General features: G+C 39.1%; 1 protein-coding gene and 1 long non-coding RNA gene across 9 annotated transcripts in view; one reads left to right on the forward strand and one right to left on the reverse strand.

Moving 5' to 3' along the window:
- Positions 1–19,334, reverse strand: part of caskin1 (CASK interacting protein 1) — a 339,666-nt gene that overhangs the window by 66,706 nt on the left and 253,626 nt on the right. For 4 of the 6 annotated variants that reach the window (XM_061973687.2, XM_061973683.2, XM_061973686.2 and 1 more), the window contains 2 exons: positions 13,288–13,392; positions 10,042–10,160 (listed from right to left, as the gene is read on the reverse strand). In XM_061973687.2, the coding sequence (XP_061829671.1) occupies positions 10,042–10,160; positions 13,288–13,392 (224 nt within the window). The remainder of the gene's footprint in view (positions 1–10,041; positions 10,161–13,287; positions 13,393–19,334) is intronic. The other 2 variants (XM_061973688.2, XM_061973685.2) reach the window with 1 other exon arrangement.
- The window catches only part of LOC140679716 (uncharacterized), a 196,952-nt gene that overhangs the window by 63,520 nt on the left and 114,098 nt on the right, over positions 1–19,334 (forward strand). The window lies entirely within an intron of this gene.

Genomic DNA, 19,334 nt, shown 5'->3' on the forward strand with positions numbered 1-19,334 from the left:
TATTATCAGCATGCTTGATTTTTGGCTAATTCTACAGGTATACATTTTAGAATCAACTATTTTGCTACTTCCCACGACCCCGAAAGGGAAAAGCGGTAGAAAATGTATGTACAGTATGTATATATAGTGTATATACATATATATATATATATATTTGATTTAAATCCCTCACTTGTAAAAGATAATCCATCCATCCATCTTCTAACGCTTGTCCCTTTTGAGGTCGCGAGGATGCTGGAGCCTATCCCAGCTGCACGCGGGCAGAAGAGGTCGTCAAAATTCAGATGAAATACCTTTTGTTGTCAAAGTTCAACAATAACGTTGTTTGAATAAAATCATTTGAAGTAAAAAAAAACGTTATTTAATTTTGACAATTAATCAATCCATATATATATATATATATATATATATATATATATATATATATATATATATATATATATATATATACATACAGGTAAAAGCCAGTAAATTAGAATATTTTGAAAAACCTGATTTATTTCAGTAATTGCATTCAAAAGGTGTAACTTGTACATTATATTTATTCATTGCACACAGACTGATGCATTCAAATGTTTATTTCATTTAATTTTGATGATTTGAAGTGGCAACAAATGAAAATCCAAAATTCCGTTTGTCACAAAATTAGAATATTACTTAAGGCTAATACAAAAAAGGGATTTTTAGAAATGTTGGCCAACTGAAAAGTATGAAAATGAAAAATATGAGCATGTACAATACTCAATACTTGGTTGGAGCTCCTTTTGCCTCAATTACTCCGTTAATGCGGCGTGGCATGGAGTCGATGAGTTTCTGGCACTGCTCAGGTGTTATGAGAGCCCAGGTTGCTCTGATAGTGGCCTTCAACTCTTCTGCGTTTTTGGGTCTGGCATTCTGCATCTTCCTTTTCACAATACCCCACAGATTTTCTATGGGGCTAAGGTCAGGGGAGTTGGCGGGCCAATTTAGAACAGAAATACCATGGTCCGTAAACCAGGCACGGGTAGATTTTGCGCTGTGTGCAGGCGCCAAGTCCTGTTGGAACTTGAAATCTCCATCTCCATAGAGCAGGTCAGCAGCAGGAAGCATGAAGTGCTCTAAAACTTGCTGGTAGACGGCTGCGTTGACCCTGGATCTCAGGAAACAGAGTGGACCGACACCAGCAGATGACATGGCACCCCAAACCATCACTGATGGTGGAAACTTTACACTAGACTTCAGGCAACGTGGATCCTGTGCCTCTCCTGTCTTCCTCCAGACTCTGGGACCTCGATTTCCAAAGGAAATGCAAAATTTGCATGGTTGGGTGATGGTTTGGGGTGCCATGTCATCTGCTGGTGTCGGTCCACTCTGTTTCCTGAGATCCAGGGTCAACGCAGCCGTCTACCAGCAAGTTTTAGAGCACTTCATGCTTCCTGCTGCTGACCTGCTCTATGGAGATGGAGATTTCAAGTTCCAACAGGACTTGGCGCCTGCACACAGCGCAAAATCTACCCGTGCCTGGTTTACGGACCATGGTATTTCTGTTCTAAATTGGCCCGCCAACTCCACTGACCTTAGCTCCATAGAAAATCTGTGGGGTATTGTGAAAAGGAAGATGCAGAATGCCAGACCCAAAAACACAGAAGAGTTGAAGGCCACTATCAGAGTAGGCCTAAGTAGTCATTAAAAACAAGGCAGAGGTTTTATTTACGAATTATATATAGTATTTTGGCGACCGTAACATTACACACAGTTTGAATAGTAACGCTGTATTTGAAAAGAAGGAAAATAAAACACTGTACTTTAATCAAGTGTACTGTTCAAAATGTGTCTAGTGTTACGGTGGCCAAAAATATTTAATATAATTGTTAAATAAAACCTGTGCCTTGTTTTTTAATGAATACTTAGGTCTACTACGCTACTGTATTTTTGGTCAATATGGTGAGAGCCATGTGTTTTCTGAGGTGGTACTTGGTGAATGAAGTTTGAGAAACACTGCCACAGAGTGAAATATGACTTGAACTTTTTTCGCAAATTGAGTCGCCGCGTCTTTATTGTACAAAATGTCTACAGTAGGGAAGGGATTCATATGGCCCCATTCCTGGGGGGATCTGGCGTAAGGGGAAGAGGTGGGGTTAATCATTTTGCAATGCAGTATGCTGAAATGACGGGAAAGGCGACTACATAGCAACTGTTGCTGTGGTGTAAGTTGGAATTGCCACAAAACACGTTTTAAAGTAGCAGTAGAGTAGAAAAACAAGTTGGCCCTATACTGAAGCTATTAACATGTACCGTATTTTTCGGAGTATAAGTCGCACCGGAGTATAAGTCGCACAGGCCAAAAATGCATAATAAAGAAGGAAAAAACATATATAAGTCGCACTGGAGTATAAGTCGCATTTTTTGGGGAAATTTATTTGATAAAATCCAACACCAAGAATAGACATTTGAAAGGCAATTTAAAATAAATAAAGAATAGTGAACAACAGGCTGAATAAGTGTACGTTATATGAGGCATAAATAACCAACTGAGAACGTGCCTGGTATGTTAACGTAACATTATGGTAAGAGTCATTCAAATAACTATAACATATAGAACATGCTATACGTTTACCAAATAATCTGTCACTCCTAATCGCTAAATCCCATGAAATCTTATACGTCTAGTCTCTTACGTGAATGAGCTAAATAATATTATTTGATATTTTACGGTAATGTGTTAATAATTTCACACATAAGTCGCTCCTGAGTATAAGTCGCACCCCCGGCCAAACTATGAAAAAAACTGCGACTTATAGTCCGAAAAATACGGTATATCTGATTTATGACAGCAAAAGACATCCAAAGTTTGCAAATAAATAGATATGATCAAAACAGTATCAATCTCACAGAGATTGTGCCATTTTGAGAGTTAAGGAGGAAGCCAGTCACGTGATCTGTGACGTAGAGTCAGCAACCACAGATCCCTTCCCCATCAATAACAATGCCAATCAAGCAGACTTCGTGAGAGCCAACAACGATTACTTTGGGAAAGTTATGATCCAGGACCTTATATTATATTTTTGAGCCCAAACACAAAGAGAATGAGCAGTAAGTTTTAGAAGCCGAGTACTAAACGGATGTAGCTTTATTGAAACACTATCATCCGCAGCATTGCTAGGTGCTAAACATACAAACTAACTAGGGATGTCGATAAATGCTTTAAAATGTAATATCGGAAATTATCAGTATCGGTTTCGAAATGATCGGTATCGGTTTCAAAAAGTAAAATTTATGACTTTTTAAAACGCCGCTGTGTACGCGGACGTAGGAAGAAGTACAGAGCGCCAATAAACCTTGAAGGCACTGCCTTTGCGTGCCGGCCCAATCTCATAATATTTACGGCTTTTCACACACCCAAGTGAATGCAATTCATACTTGGTCAACAGCCATACAGGTCACATTGAGGGTGGCCGTATAAACAACTTTAACACTGTTACAAATATGCACCACACTGAACCCACACCAAACAAGAATGATAAACACATTTCGGGAGAACATCCGCACCGTAACACAACATAAACACAACAGAACAAATACCCAGAACCCCTTAAAGCACTAACTCTTCCGGGACGCTACAATATACCCCCCGCCCCCCAACCCCGTCCACCTCAACCTCCTCGTGCACTCTCAGGGAGAGCATGTCCCAAATTCCAAGCTGCTGTTTTGAGGCATGTTAAAATAAATAATGCACTTTGTGACTTCAATAATAAATATGGCAGTGCCATGTTGGCATTTTTTTTCCATAACTTGAGTTGATTTATTTTGGAAAACCTTGTTACATTGTTTAATACATCCAGCGGGGAAACACAACAAAATTAGGCATAATAATGTGTTAATTCCATGACTGTATATATCTGTATCGGTTGATATCAGTATCGGTAATTAAGAGTTGGAAAATATCGGAATATCGGATATCGGCAAAAAAGCCATTATCGGACATCTCTAAAACTAACCATTATAAACCATACTAAAACAAACACTTACTGGACTATTTCCACTCTCGCTGGGATGCCGACCGACGAGATGCTCACATAATCCCGTTTGGATGAAGAATCAATCACAATCTTCACAAAGGGTTAAAAAAAAAAGTTGTCCCAACTAGCGTCTTTTTCGCCAACTCAGAGCAGAGATGTGAAAGTGGACCAGCCTTTCGGTCCATGGCCACATTTGTCTACTACCAGGTGAGAGAAGCATGAAATATAATCTAGAATTTACTTTTAACAAGTTTGAGACGAAGCAGAAGCAGCCGCCGTCTTCTAGTGTCAACAAAAGCAGCGTAAGCGAGCATTAGCTAACAGCTATCAATGCGCCTCTAAAATAGTCTGTCTGCGTTAGCACTTTTAATAACAATATCACTCATATTTGGTTAATTTTCAGGTCACGACATATAGTATAATGACATATAGGAGTATTGTTGGTGCTTCTTAGATGTTTTGGGAGGGTTTTATGGGCCCAATAGAGGACCCTCGATCTGTTGAGTCAATTGTTAGCTATTTATTTACGATTTTCGAATGTATAAAAAAAAAGAAACATGTGTTTTTGTCTTGGATAAGGATTGTGAATGATAAACAGCACATATCTTTCCAATGTTTGCATATTTCCAGTATGACTGATCTAATAATATGGTCAGAGTGCATAAGCGTTACTCCAGTGACGTAGAATCTACGGAAATTGCCAAAGATATTCAGAGTGGAATATTCAAATTGGCTGACTGAATTTGTGGCATTTTGTGATGTTTAGACAGTATTTTCACATACTTTGCGGATTGTAAATACAATCAGATAGGGTTTAATGCAGGGGTGCCCACACTTTTTCAGCAGGCAAGCTACTTTTTAAAGGACCAAGTCGAGGTGATCTACCTCATATATACATATACTAGGGATGTCCCGATCCAGGTTTTTGCACTTCCGATCCGATAGCGATATTGTTTTTGCACTTCCGATCCGATACTGACCGATACCGATACTGACCGATACTGGCCTATCCGAGCATGTTTTAAAGTTTAAAGTTATTTAGCCTACGTAGTTGTCAGAATCATGTTGAAAAGGGTTTTAGTACTCTTGATAACAACTAGCCAGCTGAATTAGGGGAGTTTGAATAATACACAATGGTTGGTAACAAGAAACTGACCTGTTTATTCAAGGATAAACACAAAATAGACAAAATTATACATGACAAACAGAAATGGCATCATTGAACTAGGGCTGGGCGATATGGTCTTTTTTAAATACTGCGATATTTTAAGGCCATATTGCGATACACGATATACATCTCGATATTTTGCCTTAGCCTTGAATGAACACTTGATGCATATAATCACAGCAGTATGATGATTCTATGTGTCTACATTAAAACATTCTTCTTCATACTGCATTAATATATGCTACTTTTAAACTTTCATGCAGAGGGAAATCACAACTAAAAACAATCACTATTTTTTTCATACGGTGTTGATGTGGAAATGTTTGCCTCGGCATTTTGATGGTGTGGGCGTGTGGCACCGAATGGAGATAAGCGTCTCGACAGACGTTACAATATTTGAACAATGATGACGAAAACTGTTTTCTCTGTCGTGTCCGTGTGTCGAAAATTGTTATGCGCTTATTTTTTTATTTGATTTTGTGCGTGGCATAGATTTGCCGTGCGCAGAGGACGTTTGAGCAGGCGCGCACCTTAGCGGCTGCGCTAGCATCACAGCTAACGTTAGCCATGCTGCTACCTCGCTCTCTGCTGGGAGAGGGCGTATACGTATGTGACGTATGACGTGACGGTATGTGACGTGTGTAAGAAGGTGCGCTCGCTGTCTGTAAGAGGGAGACACAGGAAAGAGTGAGAAGAGCCTGTCGTGTAATGCCAGCAGCTAAAAGCAACTGCGTGAGAATCCACAGACCTGTGGATGTGTTGAAGGTGTGCTGGAAAATGCGGAACGGAAATTAGGGAGCAGCAGAAAAATGGAATGTATTATTTAAATCGGTGCGTTTGAAAACACGGACCAGAGTTTTTTTTTAAACTGGATCTGGATTGGCATTTTTCCATGCCTTGCCGATACGCATTTTTTTGCAAGTATCGGCGGCCGATCCGATCCAAATATCGGCTCGGGACATCCCTAACATACACACACACACACACACACACACACACACACACACACACACACACACACACACACACACACACACACACACACACACACACACACACACACACACACAAACATATGTATATATATATACCGGTATATATATTTATTTTGCCGTTTTTGTTCACATGTTGAAGGTGTTTTAATGAATATACATGCATGTTTAACATATAGATTCCTTTCATTTCATGAAGACTAGAATATAAGTTGGTGTATTACCTGATTCTGATGACTTGCATTGATTGGAATCAGACAGTAGTGATGATAACGTCCACATTTTCAAATGGAGGAGGAATAAAGTTCCTCCTTTTTGTACAATACCACATGAAAGTGGTTGGTTTTTGGCAGCTTATTTGTCCAGCTTCCATATTCGTCTGTATACACTTTATAAGAAATACATTGGCAGCAAAATCCGTAGCTTGCGAGCTTATTTGCGCTGGCTTTCGGAGACTCTTATTTTGTTAGCGCAGGCGGGATGGAGCAGCACTTTTATTGTGAAGACAGGAACTGTGCGGTCAGTCTTTAGGCTTTTTACAGGAGGTACGGTTGAAATAAAAAGTGTTTCTCGCCTTCCTGACGGTCTTTTTTCCTTCATTGAGCTGGCAGCAGCCAGCATCATCTCACAAGATCCTGGGGTGCCTTGAATTTCAATCAAGTGACGAAAGTGACGTCATAGTGAAGATTTATGATCGCTCATTTTTAGGTCTATTTTTTTTTTTATGCCTGGCTGGCGGTCGACTGACACATCCTCCGCGATCGACCGGTAGCTCGCGATCGATGTAATGGGCACCGCTGGTTTCATGGATACAATAAAGATACAATAAAGTCAACTTGTTTTTCCATTATACTGGTACTTTTAAGATATTCAACACTCTACTGCTGTCTGGTGGCTGAAGCGGATAATGCACCCCCTATGCAATTTTTTAAAATTCTTATAGCCAGACCTGTGTCCTCGGGAAGGCCAGAGTTTTAGCCAAAACTGTCAGGTGCAAAATTAAACACCCAGGTCTGGCTATAAGAAGCCAGGGCAATTATTTTGACTCGGGGGGGGCAAATATAGAGAAAAGAATGTGTCTGGGGACCGGTATATCGTGATTTTTAGGAACACTAATACAAAATAATATCTGATTGAAAGCTAGAAACGTTATGACAGACCACCTTAAAAAACTGAATGGAATTTTTATTTTTTTTACTGAATGAGACACCCAGAATGTACATGAAAATTAAGAATGTGGGATTTACAATATTAACTATGAAGTAGGGCTGGGCGATATATCGATATGCGCGATGTATGGCGGGTTTGTCTCTGTGCGATATAGAAAATAACTATATCGTGATATACGAGTATGCTTTCTCACGCAGTTGCTTTTAGCTGCGGGCATTACACTACAGGCTCTCCTCGCTCTTTCCTGTCTCTCCTTCTCACAGACAGCAAGCGCAGCTTCTACACACGTCACATACTGTCACGACATACGTCACATACGTATACGCCCTCGCGCAGCAAAGAGGTAGCAGCATGGCTAAAGTTAGCTGTGGTGCGAGTGGTAATACGAGAGAAAGACGGTGCGAATCTGGTAACAAATGAAGGAATAATTAATTCCCCCAAAAAACAGCAGGGGGTCCATCGTCTGGCTTCAAGTGGGAATATGTCGAACAGACAACCGTAATTTGTCAAGTGTGGGGTGAAAACGTTGCTATAAAAAGTAGCATTACTGCTAATATGTAGCATCATTTGAAAAGTCACCTGCTAGAGAATGAACAATGCTTACTCCGCATGTCAACATCTCCGTTCGGTGCCACACGCCCACACCATCAAAATGCCGAGTCAAACATTTCCAGATCAACACTGTATGAAAAAAAATAGTGATTTTTTTTTAGTTGTGATTTCATTCTCTGCATGAAAGTTTTAAAGTAGCATGTATTAATGCAGTATGAAGAAGAATGTTTTAATGTAGACACATTGAATCATCATACTGCTGTGATTATATGCGTCAAGTGTTCATTCAAGGCTAAGGCGAAATATCGAGATATATATCGTGTATCGCGATATGGCCTTAAAATATCGCGATATTAAAAAAAGGCCATATCGCCCAGCCCTACTATGAAGGATAAAACACTGAATATTGACAACATGAACGTCACACCCCCTCTCGATCGACATGTTTTACAATCAAGCGAAACGCAACAAACACAGCGAAATATGAACGCGGAGGGTAAAAAAACCCCCACCTACAATCTGATACATCTGATATATCACTAAGCTTTAGAACCTTGTTGTAAAAATCTCCTTCCACGTCTGTCCCTGACATCCACATTTCAGGCTGACACTCTGTGGAAACGCTCCCCGCCCACACTGCTTGGTGCCTCGTCTGAGCTGCTGTGACTTAGATTACCATAGTAACTAGTAGAGATGTCCGATAATGGCTTTTTTGCCGATATTCCGATATTGTCCAACTCTTAATTACCGATACTGATATCAACCGATACCGATATATACAGTTGTGGAACTAACACATTATTATGCCTCATTTTGTTGTGATGCCCCGTTGGATGCACTAAACAATGTAACAAGGTTTTCCAAAATATTAGAACAACTTCAACTCAAATTATGGAAAAAAATGCCAACATGGCACTGCCATATTTATTATTGAAGTCACAAAGTGCATTACTTTTTTTAACATGCCTCAAAACAGCAGCTTGGAATTTGGGACATGCTCTCCCTGAGAGAGCATTAGGAGGTTGAGGTGGGAGCGGTAGGGGGTAGCGGAGGGTGTATATTGTAGCGTCCCGGAAGAGTTAGTGCTGCAAGGGGTTCTGGGTATTTGTGTTACGGTGCGGATGTTCTCCTGAAATGTGTTTGTCATTCTTGTTTGGTGTGGGTTCACAGTGTGGCACATATTTGTAACAGTGTTAAAGTTGTTTATACGGCCACCCTCAGTCGGCCACCTTGTATGCCTGTTGATCAAGTATGACTTGCATTTATTTGTGAGTGTGTCAAAAGCCGTAAATTTTATGTGACTGGGCCGTCACGCACAGACAGTGCCTTCAAAGTTAATTGGCACTCTGTACTTCTTCCTACGTCCGTGTACACGGCGGCGTTTGAAAAAAATCATACATTTTACGATACCGATAATTTTGAAACCGAAAACCGATAAATTCCGATATTACATTTTAAAGCATTTATCGGCCGATAATATCAGACTACCGATATTATCGAACATCCCTAGTAACTAGTATATCATGCAAAAGCGCAGATTCAAACCGTTGAAATACTTTGTATAGTTCAAGACTCAGTGGATTTGTGGTTAGAGTGTCCGCCCTGAGATTGGTAGGTCGTGAGTTCAAATCCCGGCCGAGTCATACCAACGACTATAAAAATGGAACCCATTACCTCCCTGCTTGGCACTCAGCATCAAGGGTTGGAATTGGGGGTTAAATCACCAAAATGATTCCCGAGCGTGTCCACCGCTGCTGCTCACTGCTCCCCTCACCTCCCAAGGGGATGGGTCAAATGCAGAGGATGATCATTTCACCACACCTAGTGTGTGTGTGTGACTATCAGTGGTACTTAAGACTTACGGTCATTTGGAAACATCACTGCACATCATCATGGCAGCTACAGTTTCCATCTTAAAGATCTAAAAAAAAATATTTGGGAATGTCCGGCGGGCCAGTTTGAAAAGCCTAATTTGCCCAGGTCTGGGCTATAAGAATAAAACATTGCATAATTATTTGAAGACATAATGAGCCCAATTGGACTAGTGCACCCCCAAATTTGTCACGTTTCATGTGTCAGGTAAACCATATGAATCCCCTTCCCACTGCACGTAATCAAAATTCCTGCTTGTTTTATGGCAAACGTGCGTGTCCTACTGTACCTTAACCCCCTCCGCCTGCGCATGGAGGATGTGTCCGGCACTTCCGGCACTCTGACCGCTGCCTGATGACCTCACGCTGGTCACACTGCCAGAGCTCCCCAAACTGCTGCGGTCTCCACCTACAAAACACACACACACACACACATACACGCACACACCCAAGCAAACATGCATTCATATGCATGCAACCGTCCAAAACAACACCATTGCATGCAAATGCATGCATGCAACACACAGATGGACGCATTCACACACACGCACACGCACACACATCGAGTGGTTTAGCTGGTATCCGTGACAACGTGGTAGTCGGTGAGACTCTCCTTTGAAATGCACTGGGCAGCATGATGTGGCATGAACATGTCGGACAGGTGAGTGAATATGAACGACAGGACACACTCCTCATTGAACACACACACACACACACACACACACACACACACACACTACTCTTCACTCTCTCATTCCTGCTCTAATCCTTCTGGAATAAAACAAAAACAAAAACCCTCCTCCATACATACTCACAAAGACCGTAGACCGATGCATATGGCTGCGAGTCCGACACATAAGCCTACTGAGTGTAGCTACTCTTAAAGATGGAAGGAGAGTGGAACATGACTTCCTGCAGGTCAAAGAGTATCTGAGGGCCTTCCAGTTTAAAAACAAGCAAAAAAAAAAACACTGGATGGAGTATTAAAGGGGAAGTGCACCTTTTTTCCGGAATTTTGCCTATCGTTCACAATCATTATGAGATGATCTGTCACATTCACGTCGGGTTTTGTTTCCTTGGTTGGTGTTTGTTTCCTTTTGGCGCTCTTATTTTGGTTCCATATCCTGCATGGCTCCCTGAGTGCTGTTTCCCCTCACCTGCCGCTGATTGGCAGCCTGGCCACACCTGTTGTCAATCAGCTGGCTGCTATTTATGCCTGCCTCGCCCTCCAGTCAGGGCTCGATGATTGTTTCCTGTCTCCTGTTATGCTGGTTTCCTGTTTCCTGTCTCCGTTTATCCTATTAAAGTCATGTTTTCCTGCGCTACGCCTGCCATCTCTGCATTTCGGGGTTCACCACCAACAGATTATGACACATTATGAGAGACAATAACTCACATGTCTTTTTTTAGTATTTTAAAGATGATAAAAAACGCTTGTAAGATGCAGCTAATGTGCGTCACCGTTGTAGCCTTCAAAGACCTCCATCAACGTTTTATGTACACACTGCACGTCTACATGTAATGTAGTAACAGACACCTTTATAACTATGTAATATGTTTTATATACACACTGCAAGTATATATATAATGTAGTAACAGACACCTTCATAACAATATGTAATATGTACAATATACACACTGCAAGTATATATATAATGTAGTAACAGACACCTTCATAACAATATGTAATATGTACAATTTACACACTGCAAGTATATATATAATGTAGTAACAGACACCTTCATAACAATATGTAATATGTACAATATACACACTGCAAGTATATATATAATGTAGTAACAGACACCTTCATAACAATATGAAATGTGTACAATATACACACTGCAAGTATATATATATGATGTAGTAACAGACACCTTCATAACAATATGTAATATGTACAATATACACACTGCAAGTATATATATAATGTAGTAACAGACACCTTCATAACAATATGTAATAAATATACACACTGCAAGTATATATATAATGTAGTAACAGACACCTTCATAACAATATGTAGTATGTACAATATACACATTGCAAGTATATATATATATAATGTAGTAACAGACACCTTCATAACAATATGTAATATGTACAATATACACATTGCAAGTATATATATAATGTAGTAACAGACACCTTCATAACAATATGTAATATGTACAATATACTCACTGGAAGTGTGTATATATAATGTAGTAACAGACACCTTCATAACAATATGTAATGTGTACGATATACACACTGCAAGTCTTTATAAAATGTAGTAACAGACACCTTCATAACAATATGTAATGTGTACAATATACACACTGCAAGTATATATATGATGTAGTAACAGACACCTTCATAATAATATGTACAATATACACACTACAAGTATATATATATAATGTAGTAACAGACACCTTCATAACAATAAGTAATATTTACAATATTTACCGTATTTTTATCATTTTAATCAATACCGGGACTGATTTCCTCCTCCGCGCATTGATTCCCGTTTCCATAGCAGCACACGTCTGACTTCTGGCAACAAATGTGTGTTCCTACATTCGCAATCAAACGTGATTGTGTGTCCTAATCATGGCAGACTTGGTAATAGACAACTACTTTTGAACAAATTAAGATTTTTGAAGCTGAATATACTGAGGATGAACTACTACTTCTAGAAGCCAGCGCGAAGGAAGGCTGAGACGCCAGAGCAGACGGAAGCTGACAGAGTGAGGGGAAAGTGACTTTGTCGCTTTAAATGTGGAAGTTGAAGCCAAGTTATTTCGACATAAATGGAGTGCTGACCCAAATAAACCGGGGAAAAATTGTCCCCGGCCAGCTGGACCAAACAGAAATATATATATATATATATTTATATTGTTCATGATACACACAGCACGTCATGTGTGTTATTACAACTACAGTAGCTATGTATTAACAAAACATGAAATAATACTTTACCGATACTGTAATATGTTCATGTTTGTAATATGATTGTTAATGTTTAGTGTCATATCGCAGTGTTGTGCATTACAAACTCAAACGCGATTCGCGCTGACGTAGAAGCGAGCTTATCTCTTGGCGTAGTTAGCTTTTACGGATATCATGGCGTAACACACGCCAATGTGTTAGTGTGATAGAAGAAGAGTTCCTCAGTGTTCAATAACAATGTTGCTACAGTTTGGTTATCATACAGGTTATGGAACGTAAATTGTTTTTGTCGGTTTTTGAAAGCATTTTTAAAGTGATTTAGAGGTACAGTTGATTGCTCCCATTAGCTGCATTGCTAGCCACCGAGAACGAGACGATTATTGTTAGAATGCAAAAAAAACAACCAAAAAACCTTTTGTCTTCTTGTCTTTCATTATGATTGTGAACGATAGGCAAAATTCCACAAAAAAAAAGGGCAGTTCCACTTTAAATTACGGAAATTGTCATCATTTTTGAACGGACACCAGATACTGTTTGATGCCTGGTTAGGGGTTCTCGAAAAAGTCTGGATTCGAGGGCTCAGCGCAGTGCGGCTCGGTTACCTGCCACAGGCTTGCGCAGTACCCAGATCTCCTCGTTGGAGCCTCCATGGGGCCCACAGGAGGCGGTGGGGGAGCTGTGAGGACTTGCCTCTGAGCCACGACAACCTTCAACACAGGACACCACCGTTAGCCGCTAACTGGGCTAAGTAAGCATTGAGTCTCCATTGCAGGGGGGGTCAAACCCACGGCTCGCGGGCCTGAGCTTTTATCCGGCCCGCGAGACGACTTTGGTATACAAATGAGCTGAAATTTCTGAATGAGAGAAACTGCTGTTCTAAATGTGTCCACTGGGTGTCGCAATAGCAATTCTTTGTAGCCCCTGCCGTGACGACGCGCATGACTTCAGAGGGGGCGGAGCTATGTGCCGCGTTAAAATAGAAGCAACACTTCCGTGTTTGGACACTACGTATTCACGCTGCTTATTAGTGATAGTGTACAAAATGTGGCATGCTGCGTTCATGCCGTGTTTGTCAAAGGTGTTGGTAAGGGGGACACATTTTGTGGTTGCACATAAATATTAGGGCTGTGAATCTTTGGGAACCACACGATTCGATTAGATTCTTGGGGATAACGATTATATTTAAAATAGAGATGTCCGATAATGGCTTTTTTACCGATATTCCGATATTGTCCAACTCTTAATTACCGATACCGATATACACAGTCGTGGAATTAACACATTATTATGCCTAATTTTTGTTGTGATGCCCCGCTGGATGCATTAAACAATGTAACAAGGTTTTCCAAAATAAATCAACTCAAGTTGTGGAAAAACATGGCACTGCCATATTTATTATTGAAGTCACAAAGTGCATTATTTTTTTTTAACATGCATCAAAACAGCAGCTTGGAATTTGGGACATGCTCTCCCTGACAGAGCATGAGGAGGTTGAGGTGGGCAGGGTTGGGGGAGTTGCGGGGGGTGTATATTGTGGCGTCCCGGAAGAGTTAGTGCTGCAAGGGGTTCTGGATATTTGTTCTGTTGTGTTACGGTGCGGATGTTCTCCCGAAATGTGTTTGTCATTCTTGTTTGGTGTGGGTTCACAGCGTGGCGCATATTTGTAACAGTGTTAAAGTTGTTTATACGGCCACCCTCAGTGTGACCTGTATGGCTGTTGACCAAGTATGCCTTGCATTCACTTGTGTGTGTGTGAAAAGCCGTTGATATTATGAGGCTGAGCCGGCACGCAAAGGCAGTGCCTTTAAGGTTTATTGGCGCTCTGTACTTCTCCCTACGTCCGTGTACACGGCGGCGTTTTAAAAAGTCATACATTTTACTTTTTGATACCGATAATTGTGAAACCGATGCCGATCATTTCCGATATTACATTTTAAAGCATTTATCGGCCGATAATATCGGCAGTCTGATATTATCTGACATCTCTAATTTAAAAACGATTTCTGATTCCAAATCTATACTTTTTAAAAATAACATTGGATGCCAGTTCTATTATTAACTACATTTCTCCATAAAATAGATAAACAGCTCTGATACATTTTTATATTATACATATTTTTATTTTTATTTAATCGATTAAGAATTGTTACGAATAAAAATCGAAATTAATCTGAAAATCTTTTTTTTTTTGACACCCCTAATAAATATGCTGACATATAAGGTATCCCCTTCTAACTTCATGTGTGATTCATGAAATGCGTCCGAATTCCCAAGTTTTGTTGTAAATGATGCTACATATGTACAGAATAAACCACATGATCATTTAAAGAAAATGATAATACCATCCTGTAATTTGATTGTGATATTATTATCACCTTCTTATAGAAGAAACATTAACACCAATGGGGACATTTTAAAACTCTGCCGGGACTCAATTCCACCTATTTGACTGATGAACCTTATCACATCATTTAGTGTAAATAACGACAAATGAAGATAGAATACTATTAATAATAATTTCGCCACACCTAGTGTGTGTGTGACAATCATTGGTACTTTAACTTTAACTTTAACTTTATTAACCGATGTAACATTATCAGAATGTGCTTGGTCTATTTTTAAACAAAGAAAACAATCTGAAGTTGTCTTTATTTTTAAGTTATCATGCCATGATTTTAGAATTTTACACCTTTGCTCTATTGGCATACTTGCCAACCTTGAGACCTCCGATTTCGGGAGGTGGGTGGTGGGGGCGTGGTCGAGGGTGGGTCAGGGCGTGCTTGGGGGCGTGGTTAAGAGGGGAGGAGTATATTGACAACTAGAATTCATTCACCAAGTCAAGAATTTCATATATATATATATATATATATATACAGTATATATATATATATATCCTGAAAATATGCAAACAAAACTGTGTTTAGATAATTGATACTTCAAACTTGCATAAATAACTATTAAGGAATATAACATAACTTGGCTTCTGAGAGCTTCAAAATATAATGAATAAAATGCTAAAGTTGTTGATAAACAAGCAATTATTTTAATAATTAAATATGGTAATTTTAAATTAATTATTATGATAATTTAAAATGAATTATTTCAAATATGTTTATTTTAATGTATAATTCTATAGCTGGATGTAATAAGGAGTCAGAAAAAATACAAATAAAAATACAATAAATGTTGATGTTTTTAGCAAAATATAGTAAAAATGTATTTAGTTTATTTTTATTTTTTTAATTAATATATTTATTTTTAGGTAAGATAAACATAATAATACAATTTATCTCTAGTCTGGATGATTTATTTTTTGTCACCCTGTTGTCCTCCCGTCGTGAAAAAAGGCTGTCCTCACTCAGGTCCGCATGGAGCTGGAGGGGGAATATTTGTCCCGGGAGGTTTTCGGGATAGGCGCTGAATTTCGGGAGTCTCCCGGAAAATTCGGGAGGGTTGGCAAGTATGTCTATTGGCAGCTGCTATAAGAAGATTTTTTGGAGTGCATTGCAGTAATCGTAACATTGTCCGGGAGCCTTTTTAAACTTGTTGACTTTTAGGAGTTTTTTATTATTATAAATGATGGTGCATTTTGTCTTTTCTGACTTCTAAATGTTGTTACAATGTGGGATACTCGGGTCAAACAATGCCAAAGCGTGAAATCATACGGTTCGCTGCATTTTAGTGTGCGCTTGCACGCAGTTTTGGGTGCCTCTGTTCACTGGGTTTCGCAGGCTGGCTATGTTGTGACATCACATCGAGGTGGATGTACTTATTTCGACATTAACTCAAGTTCGCAGCCAAAAAAAATGGTAGAATAAAGTATTATTTTTATCTAATTTTGCCATGCGCATAATAACACAGATGTGTAAGATATTAATGCTGCTCAAAGCAGCTTTTTTTAACGCCAGTGTACCTATTGTTGTGACCGGGTGAATCTACTGCATATGCTTAAGTTTATTGCCGACGTTGGGAAAAAAAATAGCGGTGAAGACTTCAAAATATATATTTGAACGGCGTACATTTTCTAAATTATGATACCTTTGAAGAGGTTTAATTTATGATCTGAGAATGCCTCCAGAATCGAACATCTTTCAGACAGACTCAAAACACGATTTATAAAAGAAACTGTGGAGCAAAATGTACACTAAATGTACACCAAAGCTTATGCAATACGTACTCTCAAACTGTGGTACGCGGACGCCATCTAGTGGTACGCCAAATATTGAATTCATTATTTAAGTCAAGTGTTTAGTTTTCCTGTTCAATCTGTGTGCAGTGTTACAATAGTAAATATTGTTATGCCCATTTGATTGTAGACTCTTACTGACACCTTGTGGCGATAGGAAGTTACTACGCTTGATTTGTTTAGACACTTCCGGGTTGACGATTTCCGGAAGTCAGTTTATGACACAAAGGAGAAGCAGGCAAGTTGTGTTAGCTCTTACAAGCCTTGGAAAATACACGTCTGCAAGTAAACAGTTTAACTTGTTTATATAACTCAATATTAAGGTGGATTCAATTTGATAGTGAGATGTTTATGGAAAAACGATGTTTGTGCACTGTTTTAATGCATTTTTTGACGACTTAAAATGGCTGCCAGTCATATATTTCCACCATCGAAATATTCTCAACACTAAGAAGTATTTGTTTGAAGATAGTATTGCATATTTGTGTAAAGCTAATATTTACATTTCAGTGTGTTGTTTTGTCATTGTGTGTATTTCAGTTTTACCAGTAAAGTGCAAGACAAAAGTACAGATAAGTACAAGACTAAAGTAGTGTGCAACAATAAAGAGCCTAAATGGATTCATCTGCTTTGGAACTATATTGGAACGTCTTGGATTGTAAGCTGTATTCCAAGCTGTATAACCTCAATACATATAATGAGGGCTAGTGTTGTCCCTATACCAATATTTTGGTACCGGTACCAAAATAATTTCTATACTTTTTGGTACTTTTCTAAATAAAGGGGACCACAACAAATTGCATTATTGGCTTTATTTTAACAAAAAATCTTGCGGTACATTAAACATATGTTTACTATTGCAATTTTGCCCTTAAATAAAATAGTGAACATACAAGACAACTTGTCTTTTATTAGTAAGTAAGTAAACAAAGGCTCCTAATTAGTCTGCTGATGTATGCAGTAACATATTGTGTCATTTATCATTCTATTATTTTGTCAACATTATTAAGGACAAGTTTTAGAAAATTAATTATTAATCTACTTGTTCATTTACTGTTAATATCTGCTTACTTTCTCTTTTAACATGTTCTATCTACACTTCTGTTAAAATGCAATAATCACTTATTCTTTTGTTGTTTGATACTTTACATTAGTTTTGGATGATACCACAAATTTAGGTATCAATCCGATACCAAGTCGTTACAGGATCATACATTGGTCATAATTTGAACTCAGAGACGTATTTCCTGAGTTTACAAACAAAATATACATTTAAAAAAAACGAAAGTGTCATGTCTGTGTAATCATGTTTTGTTTTAGTCATGTTTTGTTTAGTTATTGGACTCTTTAGCTTCTGGCTTTTCACTCCCTTGTCTTGTTTCCATGATTACCCATTAGTTTCACCTGTTCCACGTTTGGACTTATTGTGCACTCTTGTTTGTCACCATAGCAACCCATTAGTTTTCACCTGTCACGTCACGCACCTGTTTCACGTTTTGAGTCACGCACCTGTTTTCGTTAATCATGTCTGTAGTATTTAAGTTCATTGTTTTCAGTTTGTCTGTCTGGTGACATCCCACATTTATGCTCTGCACATTTCTGACACTTTTTTCATGTCCATCGTTCACGCTGCTCCTTTTGTCCATGCCAAATAAGTTTTGTTTATTAATGCCACAGTTAGTGTTTTTTTTTGTTGTTCATAGTTTCTGGCTTTGTGCAAGTATTTGTTTTCATAGCCAAGTTGTTTCTCCGCCAATGTGCGCGCTTTTCGTTTGTACTTTTTTTTGATGAAATTAAATAAATATGTTCTCACATTCCCGTCTCGCCCGAGCCAACTTTCCGTTGCCTTCTAGAAAAACTAAACCCCAGGACCAAGTCATGACAGAAAGAAGATGTGATGGCAAAAAATATCGACATAATCATAGTAGTATCGACAAGATACGCTACTGTACTTGGTATCATTACAGTGGATGTTAGGTGTAGATCCACCAATGGCGTTTGTTTACATTTTGGCGCCGGTGAGCTACGGTGTGTAGTGAAGCATGTTTAGCTATTCCTCGTCCTGCAGGGATGATACTTAGAAAATAAACTTACTTTATTTGTCGCCATGAATGCGAGAATTAGTGATTTTGAAGTACCGTATTTTTCGGACTATAAGTCGCAGTTTTTTTCATAGTTTGGCCGGGCTCCAGTTCGACTTATATATGTTTTTTTCCTTCTTTATTATGCATTTTCGGCAGGTGCGACTTATACTCCGAAAAATACGGTAACTGAAACACTGCCGACTGGGGCTAGACTTTAGCGGCTAGCTAGTTAGCCATGTTTTAAATCACCTCTTCCTGAGGGCGTTTCAGTGTTAGAACTTCACCTTTATCTTTAGTTTTTAACCCAAAACGTGTTTGTTCTCCCTTTTCTGTCTCCACACTGTCTGCTTGTAAGTACTCTGTGATTGTGCGCTGCCGA

This window comes from Nerophis lumbriciformis, linkage group LG22 (genome assembly GCF_033978685.3).
Source record: "Nerophis lumbriciformis linkage group LG22, RoL_Nlum_v2.1, whole genome shotgun sequence".
Taxonomy (NCBI): domain Eukaryota; kingdom Metazoa; phylum Chordata; class Actinopteri; order Syngnathiformes; family Syngnathidae; genus Nerophis; species Nerophis lumbriciformis.